Consider the following 27,370-nt stretch of genomic DNA (forward strand, 5'->3'; position numbering starts at 1 on the left):
AAAATCATACACTAAAGTCATAAAAAGTTAAAAGCAAGTTGAAAACAAAAATAAATTAAAAACAAACATTAATAATCCATTGTAGGGGGATGTACTCTTAATTGCCTGCATAGACATGGAGGATCCAAAAAAGTTTTCAGCAGGTGTTGACACCGAAGGTGCCTTCTGAATCTCTGTTTGCCGGGTGTTTCACAGGACTGGCCAATGAAACTTAAAGGCCCGATTTCTAATCTTTGTTGTTGTTGTTTAGTCGTTTAATCATGTCTGACTCTTCGTGACCACATGGACCAGAGCATGCCAGGCACTCCTGTCTTCCACTGCTTCTTGCAGTTTGGTCAAACTCATGCTGGTAGCTTCGAGAACACTGTCCAACCATCTCATCCTCTGTGGTCCCCTTCTCCTTGTGCCCTCCATCTTTCCCAACATCAGGGTCTTTTCCAGGGAGTCTTCTCTTCCCATGAGGTGGCCAAAGTATTGGAGCCTCAGCTTCACGATCTGTCCTTCCAGGGAGCACTCAGGGCTGATTTCTTTCAGAATGGAGAGGTTTGATCTTCTTGCAGTCCATGGGACTCTCAAGAGTCTCCTCAAGCACCATAATTCAAAAGCATCAATTCTTTGGCGATCAGCCTTCTTTATGGTCCAGCTCTCACTTCCATACATCACTACTGGGAAAACCATAGCTTTAACTATACGGACCCTTGATGGCAAGTTGATGTCTCTACTTTTTAAGATGCTGTCTAGGTTTGTCATTGCTTTTCTCCCAAGTAGCAGGCGTCTTTTAATTTCATGACTGCTGTCACCATCTGCAGTGATCATGGAGCCCAAGAAAGTAAAATGTCTCACTGTCTCCATTTCTTCCCCTATTTGCCAGGAGGTGATGGGACCAGTGGTCATGATCTTACTGGCCCAATGGTTTTTCCTACTTTCTTCAGATTAAGCTTGAATTTTGCTATAAGAAGCTGATGATCTACGTATAACAATATTTCTGGTTCCTGTTGTTCAGTTCAGCAAATGCAATATGACATGCACTGTCCTGGAGAAAACAACAGGTCCTGATATAGTGCCAGAGAATATATAGGATGCCTTCTTTTTTTAAAAAAAAAACTGTTTATGGTGCTCTTTGAGTAGTTAATGGACTTTAAATGGCCTTTCCCTTTCATAGCTATATACAGCACAAAACAGATCCCAGTGGTTTCTCTGGTAATGGTATTCCTCACTCTTCTGGAGCCTCAAGTTGAGGCTGACCTTGAAGACTGTTTAAAGGTTGTGGTTGATGCAGAATGCACCAGTGCAGAAGCAAACTGGCTTATATCTTGGCATAAATGGACCAGAGGTGGTGGGTTGCAGGATATATCAGCATTCAGGGCTATTTTCCTGGAGCCTTAGACAATAATTCACAGCTCTATTTTTCATTAAAGCCTCCTAGATCAGACTCAGTTATAACCCAAACATGCATTTGGGGACCCATTTCTTAATTATTTGTATTAAATTTGAATGGTAGTAGTGCTCTTATTGTAACCTAGCTTGGGTCCCAGTTTCACCAGTTGATGATTATCATCCTAGATGACTTAGGTCCCACAAACTTTAGAGAGCACATTCTGTATGACACTTAAGGTCACTTGAGAATATACATCTGTTCATCATGTTCCCGGGGCAAAAGAATACATAAATCATGAAAACCTTTCCACTAGAAGTAAACGGACAAATAGTGAAATGGGCATTTATGTTTAGTCTGGTGACCAAGAGTTAAGCAAGCCTTTTTTCTTCTTCTTTTCTTTTTTAAAAATACTGAGGTTTTTTACTTGAGAATAACTCAGGATATTAATGTAAGTTAAAATAGATCCAATGAACTAAAATAGTGGGCGAGCTACTGGACCTTTATGTGTTTTGAGTCATGCACAGGAATATATTAACTGTCCTACAACAACCAAGATTCAAAGATTCATGTAAATCAATATCTCCAAATAGTGTTGCCCTTGGGGCAAGGGAAAGATGAGATGTGGAAGACTGGAAAGGAGACCTTTTTTAGTTAGTTATTTCTTGATATATAGGTAATTTAAATTCAAGGGACCAATCCAGTTAGATCCTACTACGCTGCAGCTCTTGAGCATTGGAATGCTTCATTTTAAACTTGCATGTGTTTTAAAATGCAGGTTACTATTTCACAGACGATTGCATGGATGTAAGATGTCAATAAAAGAATATTTGTGTGCATATTACTTCTAGTTTTGTATCACTCTATATCATGGTTAAGCCAGTCATATTTGCGTTATCAGTATATTCTAACATTTGTATACTAACTTCTCTTGCTTGCATCCTCACTTTCTCTGATAGATGACAAATAATTTAGTAGTAGTTACCTTATCAATCAAATAAATGGTTAGGTAGATTAGGAATGTAGTAGATAGCATTTTGTTGTTGTTGTTGTTGTTAACTTGAACATGCCATCTGTTTTTGAATTTGAATTTGAGAAAAAGTGAGCTAGGAGGAGCCATAGTAAAATATGCTCACATTCTTGAAATACATGCTGCTTGGAACATAATTTTGAGGGTGAATTGACATCTATCCATCCCACAAAAATTCGTAGGCCAGTTTTGGAAACAAGATCATAAAAGGTACTAGCTTTGCTCCACCCTTAAAAAAAATACTAGCCAGCTTGCCGAGGAGGGATGCAGTAGTCTGTTGCTTTTCTTTGCTGCATGCACAAAGCGGACAGAGCGCTCCATCCCTCTCCTGTCAGCCTGCTCACTCACCTTCATATGATCTCTTTTGGACTGTGGTAACCAGACTAGTGCTTAAATATATGATTCCCATAGATCTTGTATTTGTGGTGATTCAGAACATGCACACAGATATGTAAAATATACATGATGAAGCCTTAATCATTTACTGAGAAGAATTAAAGTGAGTATCCCAAAGGTATGGCAAAGTAGCGTAAAAAAGCAGTTGCAGTTTCTAAAATATTCCATCAATGGCATGACAACTTTGCCTCATAGTACAAACCATCCTAGTTAGCTTGTCCAGTAATAGCAATTTAATCACCATCTTGTGATCCTAGTTGGAAGGAAACCTGTTGCCCTCCCGGTATTGTTATGGATGATGGGAATTATAGTCCAAGCATTGGCCACTCTAGAAGGGGCTGATGGGAGTTGGAGCTCAACATTTCTGGATGGCAACAATGTTCAACTGGTCAAACTAAAGTATTGCTGCCCTCCTGTTGAGGAGTAATATGAACATGATAAATGAAGCATCATTGTTTATTACAGTAATGCCTCTTGTTATGTACCGTCCTTCTTGCGAACGCTTCGGGTAACGAGCTTCGCTAACCCAGAAGTAGGTGCTTCTGGAAGTGAGTGGAAGTTGTGCGCTAGAGGCAGGTACGCAGTGGGAGGCCCTATTAGTGAAAGCGCGCCTCATGTTAAGAACGGTTTCAGGATAAGAAAGGACCTCTGGAATGAATTAAGTTCGTAACTGGAGGTACCACTGTACCACTGTACAGTGGTACCTTGGGTTACATATGCCTCAGGTTACAGACTCTGCTAACCCAGAAATAGTACCTCGGGTTAAGAGCTTTGCTTCAGGATAAGAACAGAAATTGTGCTCCGGCGGTGCAGCGGCAGCAGGAGGCCCCATTAGCTAAAGTGGTGCTTCAGGTTAAGAACAGTTTCGCGTTAAGAACGGACCTCCGGAACAAATTAAGTACTTAACCCGAGGTACCACTGTACTGTTCTACTCTTTAGCTCTTTTTGTTAGCATTGGCAGCTGAGTTGGCAACAGAGCCAAGGTTTGATAAAGGAGTACAGTGGAACCTCGCAAGACGAATGCCTCGCAAGACAAAAAACTCGCTAGACGAAAGGGTTTTTTGTTTTTTGAGCTGCTTCGCAAGACGATTTTCCCTATGGGCTTGCTTCGCAAGATGGAAACGTCTTGCAAGTTTGTTTCCTTTTTCTTAACACCGTTAATACAGTTGCGACTTGACTTCGAGGAGCAACTCATAGAACGAGGTGTGGTAGCCTTTTTTGAGGTTTTTAAAGACTCTGGTGATTTTTGAAGCTTTTCCAAAACTTTCCCGACACCGTGCTTCGCAAGACGAAAAAAATCGTAAGACGACAAAACTCACGGAACGAATTAATTTCGTCTTGCGAGGCACCACTGTAATATGATTGGCATAGGACTATTTAGGAGGCTTGTGAAGAGCAGGTGTTGGAACATATCAAACACAAAAAAGTTACATTGTAAAGCGAGCATGTTAACATTTCCCAATATTTAGAATCTTGTTAGTAGCATGAAGATATTTTTTTTATGCTGGGTGCCCAGTTACAATATGTTTTGCATATGGGTTTGGATACAGAGTACAAAGTTTTCACAGGTCAGTTATTAACTGTATGTGTAAATTATTTTTCTCCTGGTACATACAGGTATGCATAACTCATTTTTTGTGGTTTTATATGTAACCAGCAAACAAATCTAAATGCATGTGCCATTCATAATTGTCATATTATTGGAGGTTGCCAGACTCACCCATTGAGTCTTTCATCCAACAGTTTCTGATGAACTAGGGCAGGAACTAGACAAGAATCTACTGAGAAACCTCATGGTAGAGTGGCAGTGGTTTCCAATTCCCAGTTGTTTAACAATGACAACAGCAAAAAGACTTCTGCTCCCAATAGCAAAATTATACTGTTAAAAACCTTAATCTCTAGTCATTCTTTTGTAAATCTGTACTTGTACATGCAGCGCGCGCCCCCAAACCTACAATAGGTAAAAATGGCTGTTCCCTCTGAACCACCATGTTGTGCCTGGCTTTCTGCCCCTCACCTTCATTTGCCATGGTTTTGCACCCAATCCAGTTCGTGGCTGTCAGGAGTCTGGTAAAATAACCAAGTATTCTGCAAGCCTGAAGGCTTACCCGCTGCTGGGCTAGGATCTCTCTTGTGAAGCGAAGGCTTCTTAAAACTGAGTATTTGTTAATAAGGTCTTGTTTCTGTGCCTTATACTAGGTCTAAGTATACATTTGGTACTAATTTACCATTAGTTTGACTGTGATGGTTTTATTTCAAGTATCTTAATTTTTCCAACGTGCATACCATTGAGGAAATGTATTTCACAAATGCATAAATTATTGTGTGTTTACTCATTTTTTATTTTAAGGTTCCCGTGGCTAGGGCCAGCATTCTTTGGCTTACTGGAGAATACTGTGAACGAGTTCCAAAAATAGCCCCTGATGTTTTAAGAAAACTGGCCAAGAGCTTCACTGATGAAGATGACCTTGTGAAGCTGCAAATTTTAAATCTTGGAGCAAAATTATATTTAACCAACTCAAAGCAGGTAAGAAGGAGAGGAAACTAAAATACAAGTCTGTTTAGACATATTTACTAATATTAACTAAAGAGGCGTCAAGCTTTAATAATAATAATAATATTTTTTTATTTATACCCCGCCCTCCCCAGCCAAGGCCGGGCTCAGAGCGGCTTACAAGCAATAATAAAAACAAGATGAATGATTACAACTTAAAAACAAAAATAAAATACAACATTAAAATAATGGAACATTAAAATATTAAAATGTAGCCTCATCGCAGGAGGAGAAGGAAAAGAAAAAAGAAAGAGAGGGAGGGAGGGAATCAAATTGGCTCCGAGCCAAAGGCCAGGCGGAACAACTCTGTCTTACAGGCCCTGTGGAAAGAAATCAGATCCTGTAGGGCCCTGGTCTCATGAGGCAGAGCGTTCCACCAGGCCGGAGCCAGAGTTGAAAAGGCCCTGGCTCTGGTTGAAGCCAATCTAACTTCCTTAGGGCCTGGGACCACTAGCGTGTTGTTATTTATGGACCTTGAGGCTCTCTGTGGGGCATACCAGGAGAGGCGGTCCCGTAGGTACAAGGGTCCTAGGCCGTGAAGGGCTTTAAAGGTCAAAAGCAACACCTTAAATCTGACCCTGTACTCCACCGGGAGCCAGTGTAGCTTGAAAAGCACTGGGTGAATATGCTCCCATGGCAGAGACCCCGTGAGGAGCCTCACTGCAGCATTCTGTACCCGCTGGAGTTTCTGGGACAGCTTCAAGGGCAACCCCGAGTAGAGCGAATTACAGTAGTCAAGCCTGGAGATGACCGTCGCATGGATCACTGTGGCCAGGTTGGGGTGGGAAAGGTAAGGGACCAACTGCTTGATGCGGCGAAGGTGGAAAAATGTCGCCTTGGCTGTTGCTGTAACTTGCGCCTCCATGGAAAGGGAGGCATCAAGGATTACACCCAAACTCTTAACGGAAGGCAATGGCACTAATTGGGCCCCCGCAAGAGAAGGGAGTTTAGAGTTACAGTATTCATATCCTTTTAATAACCTCCTCCCTTTCCTTGGTTCAGAAATTCATCAGCATACCCAAGGTTAGTCATATAATAAAATGATTGAAGAGGAAAAGATGAATCCTAAAACATGTCTAAAAGGCCAAAGATATTTCCAAAAGAATTACAACCTAGGAAACCTGTGTACATTTAGTGTACAACCTGTTCGACAGTGAAAAGATGCACCTTAATCCAAAGAAATACAGTTTCATACAACTTGGACATAATGCAGAACCCATAGATATTGGATTTATTCCAGTATTGACTGAGCAGAAGACCACGCCCTCCTCTCCACAGCAGTCTCTTGTATGGGCTCTTGTGCAGGCAACTGCAGGGGGAGTGACAAATTGCCCAAGATCAGGTGCAACTTTGGATTCTGTCCTTCAGTGCAAACTAATCAAACAGAACTCCAAAACATTTTAAAATTACATGCCTCTGCCATTCAGATACTATAAATCTTCAGTTGAAATAAGATTTGAGAATCAATGAGAAGAGCTCTGCTAGATGACACCAAAGGTCCCATCTAGTCCAGCATCCTGTTTTTACAGTGGCCAACCAGATGCTTGTCGGAAACCCACAAGCAGGACATAAGCGCTCTCCTTACTTGTGCTTCCCAGCAACTGGTTTTCAGAGACATATACTGCCTCTGACACTGGATGTAGTAATGTTATCATGCATAGTAGCCATAAAGTCTCCATGGCAGCAGAAAAGTTCAGAATCTCAGCTTACAGTCATATACAAATAGGATTGTGGTTTATAAAATAGACAAGTCAATTTCAAACCGTGGGTTAGTTAAATATTGCCTATAAAGCAGGATTCCTGGTTCATATGTAACACCTAAAGTGAGTTTTTTTGAAAACAAAATTAATCTCTCCCCACTTCCCCCCATTTTCAGTCATTATTTACCTTCATTGGTTCTTTCCCAAGTGCCCTTAGGTATTTATCAGATTTATTGGATCATCCCAATCCTAGTATGATATGTGTGTCAAAAATGCATCTATCTGCTTTCCATACTGCATCCATAATTTCATTCATCTCCAGAATGTCCCCCCATTTAGCTTTTTTTCTAATCTAAATTAAACTAAATAACCCAAACTCTTTAACCTTTAATCATAGAGGAGTTGCTGCAGTCCCTTGATCATTTTGGGTTTATCCAGCACCTCCAAGAACAAGGGCAAATGGCCAGCCAAATAGCCTTGTTTCTTCTGCTCCTCAAAATCCACCTTATCTTCAAGCAGGGAAGCAATTGTAGTTGGTGGAGGGCAAGCAATTACCGGTTTTGAGAACTGATTTTAGGCCACTCTTTTTATATCTGTTCCTTATGTTTGGGAGTTAACAGATAAACAGTGTTTAAGTGATTTACTTCAAACTGTCAAAAACTTACTGAATTATGTCTGATCAACATTGTATGATTTTTATCTGCCTTTACAACAATTTCCTGCATTATTATATCTCCAAGATCCATGAGTTCATTAGTGTCTTCTAGGAAGAAAGGTGCATGAGGCTAAATGTCCTCTACCATCCAACATAATACTGTAGTCAATATTCTGTATAGAAAGATTTTTACAGGACTTAGAACTTCATGTTTGGCCTTTTTGATTGGGCAGTGGTGTTTCAGCAATAATAAGTCTGCCAGATTTCCTTTTCACAAACTTAATGGGTCATATCCGAGTGTAACTGAGTTTCAGTTGACATTTTGAAATCTAACATCACCTGTGAGGCCATTTAAGAAAAGGGCTGCCCTGCCAAATTTTGAGTGTTTCCATGTTTTGATCAGCATAGCAAACACTACATTTGTTCCAAATTTCTTCCTTCTGTTTCCAGCTGATCATTTTCCTTCTTTAGTAACTTTGCTACGCCCTTCTTTAGTCAGAGAGAAGTAGGCAGAAACTGGTCCTGACAGTGTCTGGCATCAGTAGCACTAAGAATCAGAACAGAATTGATGGGTTTGATCTGCTGTTTCAGCAATTTTCTGTTGGTTTCTCAGTGCTGGAAGCCCCTGAAATTTCCAACTTGCCTTAATATTCCATAATCGGTAGCAGCCACAATCATATGCCACTGGTTTCACTTAATGCAGTTTTATAGTCAAAATAAATCATTCAAAACAACACTGAATTGCATTTCTAATGAAACAGTATATATTGAACTAAGGACTATTGGATATCTTCAAAGAAAGATAATTGTCCATTTTACAGTGTATGCTACTTAACATTCTTCAGGCATAATTATAGAGCAACAAAATATTCAATTCTGCATCATGAGAAAATTCTTTCAAAGAGATTGTGCTTTTTCAATATAAATCTTGTTGAGAAAAGCATGCTTATATATCAGAGTTTAATTCTGTGAATTTGAAGGATGTGTCTTTTTATAAACTCAAATAAGATTTGCAGCTTTTCTTCAACTGAAGAATTATAATATATGCATATTTTACTTTTAAGTGATACAGTGTTTTGATCTTTGTATCTATTGCATTTTTGTATACATTTATACAAAATGTATTCCGTGGGCTATTTGTATAATATTTCCAATTTTCTCTTACGCAGTTATTAAGGTTAACATGCATTGGGTAATTTTAATAATTAATATTCCTACACATCAAATTAGAGAGTCTGGTTATGCTATAAAAAGCTGTGATAATATAACCGGCTTTTACGTATATAAATAAATGACCAATATTACCAGAAGCTTTAAGCTGTGAGGGGGGAAAGGGAAGAAGTCTTTTATCCTGGTTTTTAGAGGGCATCAGCAGCTTGCTTTTATGAAAAAGTAACAGCTAAATGCACTGCAAATAATTTGCAGTAATCCAGTTCAGTGATTCATGTGTCTGCTTTAATGGGTCATAATTCAGAGTAAAGTAACTGAGTGCAGTCAGAGTGCAGACACTGCTTATGCCAGGGACAGTATCTCTTCATAAAACACACCTCAGCAGAAGCAGTTTGCCAGCCTCCTAATACCCTCTGATGTTTTGATGTCCTGCATATTTTTCCGATTAAGTTTTGAGTGCCATGTTTTTAGTTGTATTTCCACATTCATTATTCTCACGTAGGCCCTTCAGCGGGTTTGCCATATATGATTATTTTTTTAATGATGCCTTTCTTTCCACTTCAGCAGTTTAATAATCTAGCACATGGCTGCTTCTCAGTACTCAGCATTCACCTCCCCAATACAGAAGAGGACATGTGCGTTGGCTTCAAAATTCCATTTACTGCTTTAGAAATGCATATTCCCTATGGAACAACATTTGTTTGACATAACCATTCATTTTTATTACCTCTTTAAATATGTTTATCCAGAGTTATCAATAATCATAAATAACTTGTATTCTCTTCTTGCCCTGTTTTTCACAGACAAAATTGCTTACCCAGTACATATTAAATCTCGGCAAGTATGATCAAAGCTACGACATCAGAGACCGTACAAGATTTATTAGGCAGCTCATTGTTCCAAATGAGAAGAGTGGAGCTTTAAGCAAATATGCCAAAAAAATATTTCTGGCGCAGAAGCCTGCCCCAGTGCTCGAGTCTCCTTTTAAAGGTTTGTCAGTCAAATTTTCTACCAAATCTTATTTGCAGATCTGCAGATCTGTATCCTTAAGACAAGTTTTGCTAAATAGTCTGCTTACAATTTGTAAATGAGCAACATGATTTTAGTTTCACAATTTTTTAAGGGAGAGTGGTCAACTCTAAATTCTTTCTTATTCTGACATTTAATGGTATCTGGTAATCCAAAATAATTTTAAAACTTAATTTGTAATGTCTATATTTTACCTTTTCTGAATAATAAAAACTGCTATGTTTGTACTAATCATAGTCAGTGTAGAAAGGTCTTTGGCCATTCACAAAACTTTGAACTTCTAGAGTGGCTTTTTTATTATTATTGAGAAGCATCAAACTAAAGTTACTTCCAGATTAAGTTTGTGTTTGGTATATTAGGATTACTAGTATTTTTGGTTCCTAAGCCATTTTATAGACTAAACTGCTGTGAGTTACACCCTCCATTGCTCCCTGTTCTATTTAAAATTATCCTGTGGCCCCGGTTAGTAATTTTATTATGTACATTATCTGTTTTCTTAAAAAATTCATACTTTGGTATTTTAATCCTGCTTTAAACTCTGAAAGCAGCACTCCTTGCAAAGAAAAAACTATTAAAATTCTGGATGTGTTTGTGCCAAGACATGTATATGGATTATTTAACTGTGCTGTCATTCTTAATATTCACAGTAAAGTAATTTTTAGAGAAGCTACATTTCAGAGCAACACCTCTAAACACACTGACTGATTAGCTTTTTTATTGACCATTATGGGTGAGATTATTGTAATCTATGGACTGGAATCAGTTTTTTGACCTATGAAGAGCTTCCTAGTTTATATTTATTCCATGACATTTGAGGTAATGTAACACCAATTACCTTTAGTCCTGATTAAGATTGCTCTTTGTGATATAGAGCTCATGTCAGTATATTTTTCACCTCTTTCCCTCCCCCACCCCCAACAGATAGGGAGCACTTCCAGCTTGGTACTTTGTCTCATACTCTGAACATGAAAGCCAATGGCTATCTGGAGTTGTCTAATTGGCCAGAGGTTGCACCTGACCCTTCAGTGAGAAATGTAGAAGTAATTGAGCCGGTATGTTGACTTTTCAAAATAATATTGTTGTTTTGGGAGCTTGGAATTATGCAAGTGTGTTTAGGAACAGGGGGGTTACTTTACTTACCAAGACTTCCAATTGGGTTTCAATAAACTTATTGTAAAATGTCCTTTCAGCTGCTGTTGGCTACTTTGAAACCCTTCATATTCCTCTGCTGTATCTTCTTTGTATATATTTTCTTTCCGTCACTCTGTTTCCAGCTTTGCTTGCTGGTATATGAGTACTTCCAGTAATTAATTCAGCCTTCCAAGTTTAATATGAATATCATGTGGTTTACTAGGATTTGCAAACATCAAGAGATTTAATATCTGTTCTTGGATAATGCAAACTGCTAATGCATATTCGCCTTTCAACACCACCAAAATGCTCACAATTGGTCTAAAATAGGTAGTTGAATTTGAGCTATTGCTTAGAGATGGCTGCCCACAGCACATCTTGATGACTGAAGAGAAGTTGTGAAACTTAGTGGATTGAGTCTAGGTAGATACTGAACCTTTTAGGAGGTTTTCTTATTTTTATTTTTATTTGGTTTCCTTCTTCCATACCAGGATAAAAATGTTCTGCTGTCTGAGCAGAAGCAAAGCCAGGGCACATGTTGAAGTATTCCTTCTATTATTAAACATATTTATTGATCAGAATATTCATTAATTTTTCAAATCAAATCTTTATTACTGCCGTCAGAGACCAGCACCAAGAAAACAAAAAATGAAGGACATAAAGCACATCATCCCATCCAAATGTGTATAATAGAGTAAAAGACAATAAAATACAATAGGAAAGAGTAATAAATAAATAAACATTCCAGTCATTTTTCTTTATTTTTTGCAAAGTAAAGATAGATGTGTTTACAGTTGACACAAAAAACTTGTGTTGATGCGATAAAATTGTCTTGTGTTTTTAATATTTTTTGTTGTAAGCCGCATTGATTATTCTAACTTTTTGGTATAAATGTTTGTTTAGGAGTGCTCAGTACAATTCCCCTTATTTATATGTTAGATTATATTTGCTTCTGTGTGTGTGCATGCACTCCTGTGTGACTGGTCAGAAAAGAGAGTGTTCATGGTTGTAAATAGAATTTATCACAACTTTTAAACTATGTGTTCTTCTTTTAAAAAAACATGAATAGGCAAAAGAATGGACTTCAATATTAGGGAAGGAAAAGAAAAAGAAACACACTGATGAAAGATTCTACTCTGAATCAGAAGAGGAGGAAGAGGAGGAGGAGGAAAGTGATGATTCTTCTAGCAGCAGTGACAGTGGTATGTGTGGATAAAGAAAAATCACAGTTCAGAACTATGAAATAGTGTTCCCAGTATGTCCCAGTATTTAAACCCATTAATTTGTGTTGCATGTGAATGATTTTATCTTTTGAGTAAGAAAAATTGTTGCACTGTGATGAATAGACCTCTGCATTCTTATAGTCACATAATGTGGTTTCTATGTTAGAGTACAAAGCTAAACTTGTTTATTCAGACAAAAATAAAATGGACTTCAGAGCCTTACTCCCATGTGTGTAGATTCACATCATGCTCATACCTATTCCTGTATCTTGGTGCATTGACTCTTTTAAAATACTCAGAAATTTTTTATTTGAAAGTACAAAGTAATAAAAATAAACTAGTTAAAAACAATAGTTTAAATACAACAAATAACATTTTAAAACCACATTAAAATGCTGATTGCCCTGGTATCAGCCCAGCTGTCAAAGTTGTCTGAATGCACCTTGTCTTCTAAAGAGGAAGGTCTTAGCCTGCTGGTGGAAATATTACAAGTAGGGAGCTAGCTGAGAGGAAATTCAACTATGTGGCATCAGCCACAGGAAAAGGCTGTTGATGTAGTAGGGGCTTCATTCACTTCATACGTGTGACCTGTTGGAGGGTATGCTAAATAGAAATATGCCAGAAGTGTGTGTCATATTGAGCTTCAGTAAAAATCTGAAGTTAACATTTATTTAGAAGTCAATAGGAATATTAAGATACGATTTTAGGATTTCAGTGCTGTATGGGTAGATATGTTATCTGTCTGTAATATGGGAGAGTTTGCTACTTTTCTAGGGCCACATACCTTTCATTAATTCTTATTGAGTCCCCTATGTACTAGCTGATCAGTAAATCATGTTGGCATCGGATATTACTTTCTTAAAGTGAATTATATAAAAGTAATATATTCTGCAGTCTTTTTTTCTAAATCTTTGCAAGAATCCAAACTTGAAGACCAAATATAAAATATGTGGTGAAAGAATTTTAAAATCTGTAATGCTATGCAAGCCTTTACATGACTCTTCATCTTGGCCATGTTGGCAATCCATCGCATCCATCATTTGAATCTAAGAAATTGCTCAGGTACAGGTATAAATAATATAGGCACATGTACATATAGACATAGAAATTACATGTTTTTGAATCAAGTTGACATACTCTCCTGAACACTGAGGACACAAGAGAAAAAACGTTAGGGATTATTAAGGCTTATAACTAGAATCAATGGACTGAAACTGGGAAAGTGTACCTTTAAGTTAGATATTAGAAACACTTTCCAGCCGATTAGAAAACGAATAACTTGTTTAAATTCCTGATTAAATTGTCATCACTAGATGTGTGTTCAAGAATAGATTAAATACTTAAATGTTGAAGATGATGCTACATTAGAACAGAGGAATGAAGGTAGAGGACATGGAAGGTCATGTCTAATTTCCTTCCTCTTCCCCACCCCCTTGGGGTATGATAGCCACAAACCAGATTATTGAGTGCTAGCATTTTTTGAATAAATTGTTGTAGAATTATAAAAGCAACATTTTATAGCAGCCAGCCTTCACAGTTTTAAGTACGTGGATTGTGCCAGGGTGCTTAAACACCAAGTAACTTAAATAGTTTTATTAAGTTGTTTACTTGAATTGCTTACAAATGAAAGGCTTTTCGTTTTGCATTTTAGAGAGTGGATCTGATAGTGAACAAGAAAAAAAGGAAGGGGAAGAAGACAGCAGTGAGCAAAGTAGTGAGAGCTCCTCTACTGAAGATGATGGTAACAGGAAACCAAAAGCCAAAAGTGGTGTCTCAAAAAAAGGGACTGCAGTTTTAAAGAGGTATGTAGGGTTTTTTTGTTATGACAGGTAGCAAATTGGAATGTTGATGCTACAGTGTCTGTGGAAAGAACACATTAATGTTTTTCATAATGATATTATCTTTGAAAAGACGCTATCCATTTTCATCTTTTCCATTATATATGTTATATGTAAATTTAGCAGCTTGGGGTTTTTTTAATGTAACTTTTGTTGAATATTTAGGTGGTGATCTGAGTGTATTAACATAACCTTGGGAGGCTGAACAGTTATCATGCCACTTTATGAAACACTTAATTACCTTATACAGCGATTTTGCTGAGGGCTAAAATTAAATCCTTCTATATCTTGCCATTATGCAACTAAGGCAATTGATTTTTCCCTAAATAATGTTATATTAAAAGGATTATGATCCAGATATTGGAGGCAAGGGCCGTGAAGGGAGACGGTCAGAAGCTGCTTAAGTGTTAGGGCTTTTTAAGATTGCCTATTACTAACAGAGTTAACATGTATTAAAATATCATTAAAATTTTAAGTAATTGGGGCTAATACCTTGGATTGTCTGAATCTGTTTCTTCCACTTCTGTCAGCAAGTGGCCTCTGCAGACATGATCGCCCTTTTACTCTGTAGCCTGCTGCCAGCTCACTTGATGAGTTTGCAGCTCAGCTCAGTCGTGGCTGACAGCGCTGATTGGGGCGCAGTACGCACTCTGCTCCTTTTATTACAGACAGTAATTAAAGCAGCTCGCCCTGCCACTTCCATAACAAACACAGCATAATGCCCTAATTATGACTTTATTAATTTAAGTCAGGATTTAATGATTTTAAAAGTGATTTATATTGTTTTTCCTGTTCAGAACAAATGAAATCTGTAGGTTAAATTAATACAGGCTTTTCATCATTGCAAAGTTAAAAAGCTAGTTACTAGTAAATTTTTTTCATTAGATTAACATCTGAAACTCTTAAGCAGTAAGGTAAACAATGATTACCTATCAAAACTGAGTAATGAAATAAGTTTGCCCTGAAAAATCATATCTTCAAATTAGAAATTTGTATGTATTGAAAATAGTTTTCTTTTACTAAAGGAATATTGGGTTTACATTGAATTATTTCTGGAATGAATGCTGCCATTTAAGTCTCAGGAACTAAAGAGGTAAATAGAGATATAACATGAAGAAGAATTGTAGATGGATGGTTGCATTTCCAGTTAGAGCAAAGCAAGTTGGAAAATGAGAATGGATTTGCATATTTCTCGCATTGCTAAGTTTGTATTAATACTCTGCTGTGGGGCTGTTTCTTTCCCCATTTAATCATGGTTCCTAGAAATAATAGCATAATGCCAATGCTTACTTTAACAAATATATTAGCAAATGTATAGAGATTTATGGCTAAATCCTCCCCTTCCTTAATAATCAAATGTCATTGTTTTAATTATATAGTACAGAAATTTTTGCTCAGTTTTAATGATTGGTTCATGTATCATGCTTCTGAAATCATGCCATGTAATTTAGTTTAGCCATTCCCAATCTTGGGTCCCCAGATGTTGTTGGACTACATCATCCACCTGACTTGCTGGCTAGGGATGGTGGAAGTTGTAGTGCAACAATATCCGAGGAGCCCAGGTTGGGAAAGATTGATTTAGGGGCATGGGACCTGTAAAAGGTTTAGTGGGTTGCAAAAAGCAACTGTCTGCATAGCCCATGGCACATGCTTATAGGCCCTGGTTCAAGCATCATGAACAAATCATGGTTTAGCCACCAGGAATGTGGTGCTCCTTGTCTCCTTGTGAGCACTGATTCTCTGTTCCACATCATGGCTTGTGGTGATGTATTAGACAAATTATGGTTGATGAATTAGATGAATTATAATGAATTAGACAAATTATGGTTACTGTTAACATAGCTTGTCTCCAAGCCAGAGCTGAAAACCAACTTTAAACCATCTCTACTAGGTATGGCTATTGTGCTCCAGAATATGGCAAAGGAAACTGGTATATACAAATTGGAGCATTCAAGCCCATAGTACTCCCCAATAGAAGACTTCTGGTTTCTTTGCTCATTCTTACAAAAGGAGGAGCCAGGAGGCTTTGTGTAACACCCAGAGGCTTGTAAAGGTAAAGGGACCCCTGACTGTTAAGTCCAGTCGTGGACGACTCTGGGGTTGCAGTGCTCATCTTGCTTTATTGGCCGAGGTAGCCGGCATTTGTTCACAGACAGCTCAGGTCATGTGGCCAGCATGACTAAGCCACTTCTGGCAAACTAGAGCAGAGCACTTCTGGCAAACTAGAGCAGAGCACGGAAACACCATTTACCTTACCCTCCAGAGTGGTACCTATTTATCTACTTGCACTTTGACATGCTTTCAAACTGCTAGGTTGGCAGGAGCAGGGACCAAGCAACTGGAGCTCACCCCATCGCGGGGATTCGAACCGCCAACCTTCTGATCGGCAAGTCCTAGGCTCAGTGGTTTAGACCACAGTGCCACCCACGTCCCTATCCAGAGGCTCATACCTGTTCACTAATTTGATATACAGTCAACACTACACAGCCTTTTGAAAGAGCTGTAAATAGGTTAATAATAATGCTATTGATAATAATATAACATTAGCTCATTTTATAGATTTTATAACTTTCTCTTGAGTTTCTTATGCATGTATATTATATTTAGTGACCTGGATGGCACAGAAGAGAATAAAGTGGAATCTCAGACAGCTCTAGCTTCTTCAAATTCAGAATCTAGTTCGGCTGAGGAAAGTTCTTCAGACTCCAGCTCAGAATCTGACTCTGAAAGTAGTTTGGAGACTCGAAAAAAAGTGCATACTTCACTTCCTCCCAAGGTAAATCTTTAATGTTATATAAGTGGTCATAAGTAGAGTTATTGAAGGTGCATTTTGATTGCCTTTATGACATGTAGAAACAGGACGTATCAGGAAATGTGTAGATTTGTATTCTTTGTTTTTGATTGGAGGTCCTTTGCGAAAACATTTATTGCAAGTTAATGAAAATTAATATGCTGTTACTTTGCAATTCTAGAAGGAGACTTTTTATAGGTGATGATTAACCACTGCACAATACACTAATGGAATATGTCTCAGTTTCCATTATATAAAATATATGTTGTAAAGCACAAGAAATTATAGGAGCCTTTTTTACTGGAGATGAACAAATGCAAAGTGATAAAAGTTCTGATTATAATATTCAGTCAGTGATGTTTTGTTGAGCTTACATATTTGTATAAACTTTTATCTGAAAATTTACAGTCCAGGGTTTAGATTCCCCTCATTCTCAGAGGTTTATGTTTGGTAGCCACATTGAAAGTAAAGGATATAAAATAGAAAAAATGAATAGTGGATAGTTCCACAGTGGTATATATTGTATTATTAGCCTCTTTTAAGTATAAACGCTTAATCACTGTGTGTACTCTTACTTTCACCAACATGATTTGGATTTAATTTGCAAACTTGTGCAGCAGTCCTTGTAGTTTTTGGCAGTAGTAGAGTGGCCAGACTACGTAGAGAGAAAGAAGGCCTCCATTTGATTTTTTTTCTTCTTACAATCAAGTGGTATATAAATTTTATGAAATAAATTATATTGAGACATTTATGGCAGTGAGTTAAATAGCCTAAGGTTTGTATGGTCGGAATTCTTGATGACGATGATGGTGATGATGATGATGATGATGATGATAGTCACACAGATTGTAGATTTCTTATGCCCAATTAATAGAAGTCTCATTTTCACACCGTTGTAGACATGTTTTGACACAAGATCCAATAAATTTAGTCCTAAGTTGCCACTGGTGACTGGGAAACACTTCTTGGTGACAGCCTGCCCAACTGAGACACTTTCCCCTTTGAAACACAGTTCCTTCAGAATTTTCAAAAGGGAAAAGTTATTTATTCATTCACCTTTTTGAACACTTGGAAGCAGTAAGAATCAGCCTTGCTGCCAGGTATGAAGTTGTGATGGCTTGAGAATACTCTTCGCAAGAAGTGCTTCTGCTCACTCAGAGATACATAGATACAGCCTTTATTTTACATATGTACAAGCAGCACACATAATTACACGTCTGAATCCTGTGAGTCAGATTCCCAGAGTGATTTACGTCCGCCCCTTTTCCAGCAGAAGAGGCGCGGCATTCTCAACTGATGTCTCTGCCCTCTCCGCTTTAACCCTCTCCGTTCCTGAGCAGATGGAACTGACACTGCATCGCTATCCGTGCCAGAACTTCCTGTGCGGGGTTGAGGCTCTGCTCCAGCATCTGAGAGCCTTTCCTCCTCCTGGCTTTCCCCCCTTTCCTGCACTGGCTCTTCCTGCCCCCCTTCGTCTGCTCGTCTCTCCTCCTCCCCTTCGTACTCCGTCAATACCATGACAGAAGTGAAAAGCTTACCTCTCTGCTGAGTCCTCTGCACCTACCAGAGAACTGGGGGGAGGGGTGATTGTGGCAGACACAAGAAATGACTGACTACTAAGGGCAATAAAAATGTGTGGGTCTCTGGCAAATGCATATATATATATATATATATATATATATATGAGAACAAGTACAGGTGGCAGTGAAAATAGTGTTGCTGAAGCATATCTAAAGTACATAAAGGGGCCCACAAAAATCATAGTTTGGAAGGTTGTGGTATGCTTAATTGCTGCCAGATGATAAGCACTGCAACCGTGCTTATAAAAGCTTAACTGTGACTGACTCGCAAATACTGAAGGTTGTATTTTATGGCCAGTTAAAAACAAGATACCTGTTGTCATGGTTGGTGAGAACAAACTGCATAAAGGCACCTTTGCCTCCCAACATGAAAGCTTTGCTTCAGTACTTGATAGTAGTGGCAAATTTGTGTTTTGATCTCACATTTCTGTGTAGTCATTGCAGTGAGAAGAGCAGCACAAACAGCTAAGTCTATCAACAATTATATTTAATAGGCAAACTGTCTTTAATAGTGTCAAATAGCTGGTCATTCAGATGAGGTATTGTCTACTCCTGATGGGTGGCAATTCTCCACTAGCCCTGTAGGGACCCACAGGGTTTCATCTTGTCTCCCATGCTCTTTAGCATCTATATGAAACCACCTGGAGAGCTCATTGGGGTATTTGGAGTAAGGCATCATCAACAGGCAGATGACTCCCAGTTCTTTCACTTTATCAAATGAATCAGCCCAGGCTGTGCACTCCGTGAACCAACGTATGGAGACCATAATATCCAGTGGATTGCTGATTCCCATGTTCAGGAATTGGGTAGATAGCTCTTATGGCTGTAGTTGCACTTCCTTCGAAATAACAGGCCTGCTGTGGAATTGGTTAGATGGCCTTATCACTGGCGGCACAAACTGCTGCAACAGCAAAGAACAGTTTTTCCTGGTTTACCATCTACAGCTGTTCCTGGACAGGGATACTCTGCCCACTGCGAGCCATATGCTGGTTAACTTCCTGATATGATTACTGTAATATGCTCTGTGTGGGGCTGTCCTTGAGAATGGTCTGGAAGCCACAGCCTATGCAAAATGTGGCAGCCAGATTACAGAGTGCTACAGTTCCAGAGGGTCATATGAGAAAGTTGCACTGGCTGCTAATCTGCTACAGAGACAAATGAGTTAGAAAAAACTAAGCAGCTTAAAATATTTTAAATAAATAAAATACTAACGTATAATAATGATGAACAGCCTTCCTTTTTGGCTAAATGCCTAATCACAATACAGTTATGCTGTAACTTTGAGGAAATACTAATTTTATAAAGGTGCAGCTTCTTAGATTTTTAGAGCAGAGTGTAACTGAGTTACATTCCAAGCACATGTAAGAGTAAGTTCCACTGAAATCAGTGAGTTTTCCTTGTAGGTAGAAAAAGTGTATAATTGGAATAAGGAGGTTTTCAGTTTGGGCTTGCACTCTTTGATGGATCATTACGTTCTTTCCTTACCTGCATAATTGCTGTTTTCTAAACCTTGAGATGAAATATACCAAGATTAACATGGTTTAGAAACATTGCTGGAGTAATTGCTTCACTTTCCCTTCATTTGATTTTTTGAACGTCAGTCCCTTTCATGTCCTGTGTTTTTTAAAAAATAAATATTTTTTTCTAGTTATAAATATGCTTCCTGTTTTCCTCTACAATTATGTTTTAATCAGTATTGGGAACAAGATACAATGTTGTGCCACTTCAGAATAAATTTCCATGAGTCAGAATGTTGATCCCACAGCTCTACATTCTGAGATCAACTGAAGAGTTCTGAACTTCTGAACTTCCATCAAATCTAACAAACAGTCATTGGTTTCAACATCCAGATATATCCAGGGTAACTACTTGGCTCTTAGTCTCCCTGTGACTTTCCAGATAAGTATCATTAATGAGGGCTTCCAAATAAATTTCTGTCCCAAAATACAACATCATTCCTGGTGGTTGGCCGTGCTTGCTGGGGCTGATGGAACTTGGGATACAGTAACATCTGGAAGGCCACAAGTTCCCCACCACCGTTATACGCATACCCTTGTGGAAGCAAGTCCCATTAAACTCAGTGGAACTTGTGAGTAAACAACTATAGAATTACACTACTGTTGACATAATAGCTGTCAAGACAATTAATAGTTTAAGGATTGTAGTAGCTTAGTAACTTGGGAATCTACCATATTAAAATACTTAATTGCGTATGGAATGTTTAAACGGTGCCCTCTGCTATGTCAGTTAGTAAACTTCTGTTTGTGAAATAGACTGGAGTTCTTTGGTATAACTATAACTCTAAAGGTCCTCACTTAGGGGAAATCAGAATTAACTTTCATTTTAATGATTGTGAGAGAATCTGTGTGCATTGAAGCCACCAAACTACATTGCTGCTTTAAATTTTGACTATTTCTGTATTTTCTCCATTTGAAACGAAAATTTGAAAGGAATCTCTTTTTCCATAAAGGACCCTTCTGTTTAGGTATATACTTCAGGTATATACTTTATATATTATAAAATATACTTAAGATGTATTTAATAATGAATGCAAATGTCCTTTGAAGTGACATAAAATTATGAAACATTTTATGATCTATAAAAACAGTGTTAAGGTGGACCTATAATAAAAATGTTAAGATGAAGACATGTTAGTCTAATACATGGCTTCTGGTTTGTTTTTTTACAACACAAAGGTAAAATGTCTCCTAATAATGAGCATAATTCCGTATCTCAAGTGCATTATGCACTTAGAAATACAACTTTCAAACTGTTGTTGTGCATAACTAAAACACAGCTAGTGATCCTGCTCAGAAATAGCGGGGTATTCAGATACATAATGTAATGAGTATGGGTTGCTCGTGCGTAAGTTGCCGCCTCTCCTGGCTATGTTGCCTTGTTTAAACCTTTCTGTCTGGACAGCCCTTCACTTCGTGGCTGCCTCAGTCGCTAGCAGAATCCGTCAGTGGGCGTTTCTTAAACCTTTTCCAACATAAAAGTTGTTTGACGCCAAGTCTCCTCCTACTCTCCCTGCGCGGAAGCCTTCTGCGCAGGGAGGGCGTGGGTAGCGGAGGACCCGTGCTCTCCTCGCTGGTGTCCAGTGAAGAGTCCTGGAGCCCTCTCGCCGATTCCCCCATCTGCCCCCCTTTATCTCTGGTGTTGCGCTGATTTGCTTCCCCATCTGCTGAGCTGTCTCTCTCCCTGCTGGGCCCTTCTCCAGCATCATTTGAGAGCCTCCCCTCCGCCTCTAGCTCCGATGTCAGTTCCCTGACACATAATCACATACTGTTAAAAATCAGATACAGATTTTAGTATGATGCGTGAGTAAATAAGAGCCTATGTAGTGGGATTTTAAAATCAGTTACTTTTGGCCTGTTATACAAGCATAATACAGTCACTCAGCTGTTAAAAACCTGATCTACTATTTAAAAAATATAAAAAAACAAATTGTCTATCTTTCTGCCTGATCTCTTTTCAACTGCTAACACAATGGAAACAGTAGGTGATCAGTCAGTGCATTTGGATTGTCAATGATGGTTTTGTATAAATATTGGAAGGGCAAGAAACAGAATTCACACAGTAAAATATGATTTCATCTGCCTCTTCTCTGCAGTTCCATGGCTCATGCTGCGGTGTGAAATTCTCATTTTACACACTTTGCAGGCGGAGCACATGAATTATGCATTGAGCAAGAGAAATCTCCTGCTTCAAGTCGTATATGCATTTACCCAGGTTCTATCTCTATTATCAAGATGAATTGCAAATGGAGAAATGTTTGATGGGATATGGCTTAACTTCTTTGTTTAGCATTCAGCTCTGGGTTGCTTTCTTTTCTTTAAGGAGGAAACAAGTTTATTTTTGTGTGGATTGTAATTTTAACTAAAGAACAAAAAATCAATTTTTAAAGCTGTTTCAGTTAAACTATCGGTAAATATTAAACATAAATGTGAGTGAGTGTGTGTTATGTTCATTTTCTTACATTTAAACTTATTGTGACCATGGGCAAGTCCAGAACATTGTAAGCACAGTTGCCATTTGTAGAAAAACAGTGACATATCTGATTTGATGAATATGCCATTTTGTATTAGAGAGACCAGGTAGATTTGCTGGGAGGAGCTGATCTGATCCCACTGTGTTCACCTAGATGTTTGGTATAGCATCTTACAGGGCCGTCTTACCCATAGGCACTAGGGGTGCAGGGCACCCAGATGCAGGGCTCTCAGGGGTTCCAGGCCGAGAGTCAAGTCCGGGGAAGAGCCCGCCCGTCAGTCGGAGCACTGTGGCGGGCTCTTCTGCTGCAGGTGGCTCTGTGCCACAAATTTGGGGGCAACTGAGCCAGCAAGACACTGAGGTGGCCAGCTGGCTCTGCCCTCCTGCGCACCTGGGACTGGGCAACCGGGGGGGGCGCTGGGCAGATCTTTGCACCTCGGCGCCATATATGCTTAAGACAGCCCTGGCATCATAGTAGGCTGCAGGGATGAGAGGAGAGTTGCTGTGGTCCATGGCACTTCCATATCCAGTGCCAGGAAACTTGGAACTGACTATGAGGGCCTGCTCCTGGTGTTGGTCAGTAAACTGTGGTTGCTGCTTCTGTACCATCCACCTTACTGCCCAGCAGCTTCTCTAACCAAGCTGGCAGAGGTGATATTGGGTGTGGTGTCAGAGGAAACCATAATAGTTCTGGATGATTTCAATATCTATGCTGAGGCTGCCTCTAGTGTTCTGGCTGAGGACTTCATGGCCATAATGATGACCATGGAGGTATCTCCCAAGTTGTCACTGATCTGACACACAGGGCACAGCATACCCTCCATTTGATTTTTGCTCAAGGTGGAGGAAGAGATGGTATGGAGATAGTGGGGGTAGATCTCACCCCATTGTCATGGTCTGATCACTTCCTGGTGAAGTTCTTGCAGCTCCAGTCCTCCACTGGAAGGGTGATGGAAAGATTAAGATGCTGCAGGGGTTGCAGAGGGGAAAGAATAAGGTGAATTGTGCAAGCTGCTCACATTAGGTACAACCCATACAGATTGAATGAAGTCATAATTAACTATGACTTCCTAAGTGTTGGCTGTCCTAAGACTGAGGCAATGTACATATTCCAGCTAAAATGAGTCCCACTGAAACCAGTTTGAACACTTGAGTAGCTGTAACGAAATCCCATGAACATAAGAATAGCCTGCTGGATTAGGTCAAAGGCTTATCTAGTCCAGCATCCTGTTGTCACATTAGCCAATCAGATGCTGTGGGAAATCAGGGAGCAGAACATGAAATCAAGAGCATTCTCTCCTCCTGTAGTTTCCAGCAACTGGCATTTGGAAGCATTACTGCCCCCAACTGTGAAGGTATTTTTTGTGGGACTTAATCACAACTAAATCTGAGCCTATATATTGGATAACGTGAACTTTTGCCTGAGCCTGACTAATTTTCATTTGGGGAATAGAGGTCCAGAACTTAGGTCTGGTTGTAGTATCCAGCCATTATTTGTGCTGCCTTCCCTCCAAACCCGGCTTCTTGCACATATAGATAGAGGGAAAGCAGAGTTTGTCTGTCTATCTCTCTTTTTACAAACTTTATTGAAAAGTTTAAAAACAATTACCAAGCAAAACTGTTGTCTTCCAAGAGAAATACATATACAGATGTTAAGTCTTGTATGCAGTCATCCACATGGAATCAAAAGAAACTTGGAAAATCTTTTATATTACAAATTCAGCTCACATCCACAGGATAGAGTAAAGGTAAAGGGACCCCTGACCATTAGGTCCAGTCATGACCGACTCTGGGGTTGCGCGCTCATCTCGCTCTATAGGCCAAGGGAGCTGGCGTTTGTCCGCAGACAGCTTCCGGGTCATGTGGCCAGCATGACTAAGCCGCTTCTGGCGAACCAGAGCAGCACACAGAAATGCCGTTTACCTTCCCGCCAGAGCGGTACCTATTTATCTACTTGCACTTTGACATGCTTTCGAACTGCTAGGTTGGCAGGAGCAGGGACCGAGCAACGGGAGCTCACCCCGTCGCGGGCATTCGAACCGCTGACCTTCTGATCGGCAAGTCCTAGGCTCTGTGGTTTAACCCACAGGATATACTTCAATTTAAATTGCTAAGTAATTTTTCCATAGTGTCTAATGTGACTGAGACAGAAAGAAGATTACTGTAGTATTGTTAATAAACGCTATAAATCAAGACCATATGGAGTCAAGCCATCTTTCTTTGTTATTCCTGTTATCACCTTCCAATGGTGAATTAAGTGTTCATAAGTGCTGTTTTCCACACATACTGCGTCCATGTTCTTGTGGTGGGAGCTCTATGGTCTAAACCCTCACTGCATACCATTTCAACTAAACTGCAAGAAACCTTTTTAAATGTCATTATGAGATGGCACTGGACACCCCTACACCCTTCCAGAGCTAGCAGTTTTCTCTCACCCTTAAGTTGGAAAGGATGTAAGCTTAAAGGCATGTTCCTCCACATGTGATAGGAGTGCCTGTTGCCTAAAAGTTTTTTGGACTTGAATTTTTTTCACTGTCTTCTGCCATTATGGAACAAAATCTTGCACCCGATCCTATGTTAGCCCAGCTGTCAATGGAAAATGATATCAATCCAAATGTAAAGCATAAAAGAGTTGATCTTTTCTTAAGACAGCAGTGAGACAAATAATTGCATCCATTTGGAGACTTTCTCTCTTGTATTCCGCCAGGATTCTGCATCCACCCACCTACCCACCCAAAGTTCTTTGCAGTGTGTAGGGAAGTTGGACAAAGAGTAGTCTTATGTCATGCTGAGTTTGTGCAGATAGTCTCCATGAAGATATTAATGGTTTCCAGAGGTGAGCTGTTGATGGCATTTGTTGAATCCTGTTAAATTAAGCTCATGCTCCGAATCATATGCAGTGGGATTCTTTCACCATGTTTTGCATGCGTGCTCTAGATATGAGTATTTCTTCCGCCACTCAATGAGAAAAGTGTCCTACTAATCAACATGTTTGTGGACTCAAATGGCTGATACAGTTGTCTGGAAAATTATGGCAAAATTCATAGTAAATTGTGACAAGGAACTTTATTCCCAGGCTGTGGTGTATAGGCATGGTTCTTTCTTTGTACTTCTCCCTTCTTACACCTGCTTGTATAATTATTTATTTGAGTTTCAATTATAGATGCAATAATATATAAACTCTGTTAATTTTATTCTCCCAAAGAGATTAATTTATCAGGTCTCTTGCTACTCTGAAAATGCTTTGATGATCTGGATCTAATGAGATCTCAGTTCTCTTAAGGACTAAAGATCTCTGGGTTTTATGCCTAGTCTTGTACGGCAGCAGCTCTCAGCTGATTAGGTCACATGTCCAAAGAGAAAAGAAGTAGTGAGACCAGTTGTGGTTGTTGAGAAAAGTTTGAAGTTACTGCAAACTTGAGGACCATAGGATTACAGGAAATAAAAGACTGCTAATTGATAATGTGAAAAGTTAGATCTAAGCCACCACAAATGTTTTTTTAAAAAAACTAAAAGAAAAATAGAGTAATAGCACAGCTCATTGCTTAGAGCAGGACACTGACCCGCCGTTGAAGCAGAGCTGTATTGATGTTGCAAGAACACTGGGAGAGAACATCAAAGAAATGGTGTTGAAAAGGCATGCAGGATTCTTTTATCTGAATTCCTATGCAGCGAATATTAAAAAGGTTGAGCCCAATTACATTCTTTCCTGGATAAGTCTCTGCAGTGTTCTTACACATTTTTTTCAAAAAAAGTATTAAACATTCATATACTTTTGGCAGAAAGAAGAGAAAGCTTCACAAGAGAAGAGAGCGCCTACTAAGCAAGATGTGCCACTCTTGGATTTGGACGACTGTAAGTACTCCAGATGTTTGCCCTTTCAAATGATCTTTTTATGTCCATGAAAATTAAAGCATTTGACTTAGATCCTAACTAAAGCTTCTCTTGTGGGAGTGCCCCATGAGCAGAGTTCTGCCCATGGGATGCTCCCACCAGCAGAAGAAAGGCAGCATTTTTTTACACACACTCCTTTTCCCTGCAACCTCTTCGCCTTTCCAAACTGTTGCTGAAGGATCAGGGAAAGCAGTTATTTCCACTTACAGAAGCAATCCATCATTTTGCAGGGGGCTAGTTAGGATCCAAGTCATTGTATTTAAATTTCAAAAGGCCTGAAATAATACTGTCTGTCTCATATAAAGATATAATGGAATATTTATGTGTACTCTATGCATTTGTCATTGTATAAGAGCATAACACACTTTAAAAAAAACCCTGGATAGCCTACTTGAACAATGCATGCTCTTTAAACAGATTCTTTCTGAACAATTTAGCTTTAAATGTGGGGGGTCTCTCTTCTCTTGTCTCTTAAGATTTAAGGCTTATATGTTTTCAGCCTATATCAAATGCATTTCTTAGCGCATTGTAATACTGTTACACTATTTTATTTTTAAATAAGTACCTTTTTATAAATGAATAGCTTTCCATAGCAAGGTAGCAGTGAGACACATGGTATCTGGAAATCATACTGAGGTCTCATTCAGAAAGATTGTATTTTCAAAGGTTGTAAATCTCTATGTGTTAGTAATACAAAAATATTTAACAGCCTCAAGCACAGAAATTTGGAAAGCATAAAAGCTAGAGATGAGTGTGGTTTTGTTTTTCCATAGGTTGGATACAGAGATTAGCACGCTAAATAGAGCTAGCAAATTGTGACACACACACACACACACACACACACACCAGCCCCACTATGTTCCACCAAGGATTGGGGGACCTTGCTGAATTGGGAGGCTCTGGGCAAAGGAGGAGGGGCATCTTCCAGGAGTGGCATTCCCACTGAGGTGGCTGCCGTGGGGATCAAGGGACAGGGATATCGGCTTCTGCTATCCCTATTATGTGCTGTTAGCT

The 27,370-nt window shown here is 39.1% G+C and overlaps 1 protein-coding gene across 3 annotated transcripts in view; it reads left to right on the top strand.

Annotated features, from left to right (window-relative positions):
* AP3B1 (adaptor related protein complex 3 subunit beta 1) overlaps positions 1-27,370 on the top strand; it is a 147,667-nt gene that overhangs the window by 71,596 nt on the left and 48,701 nt on the right. For all 3 annotated transcript variants that reach the window (XM_080972376.1, XM_080972375.1, XM_080972377.1), the window contains 7 exons: positions 5,152-5,328; positions 9,684-9,870; positions 10,831-10,961; positions 12,110-12,242; positions 13,915-14,065; positions 16,709-16,877; positions 26,245-26,317. In XM_080972376.1, the coding sequence (XP_080828502.1) occupies positions 5,152-5,328; positions 9,684-9,870; positions 10,831-10,961; positions 12,110-12,242; positions 13,915-14,065; positions 16,709-16,877; positions 26,245-26,317 (1,021 nt within the window). The remainder of the gene's footprint in view (positions 1-5,151; positions 5,329-9,683; positions 9,871-10,830; positions 10,962-12,109; positions 12,243-13,914; positions 14,066-16,708; positions 16,878-26,244; positions 26,318-27,370) is intronic.

This window comes from Podarcis pityusensis (genome assembly GCF_964106645.2).
Source record: "Podarcis pityusensis genome assembly, chromosome: 11".
In the NCBI taxonomy this organism is placed as follows: Eukaryota; Metazoa; Chordata; class Lepidosauria; order Squamata; family Lacertidae; genus Podarcis; species Podarcis pityusensis.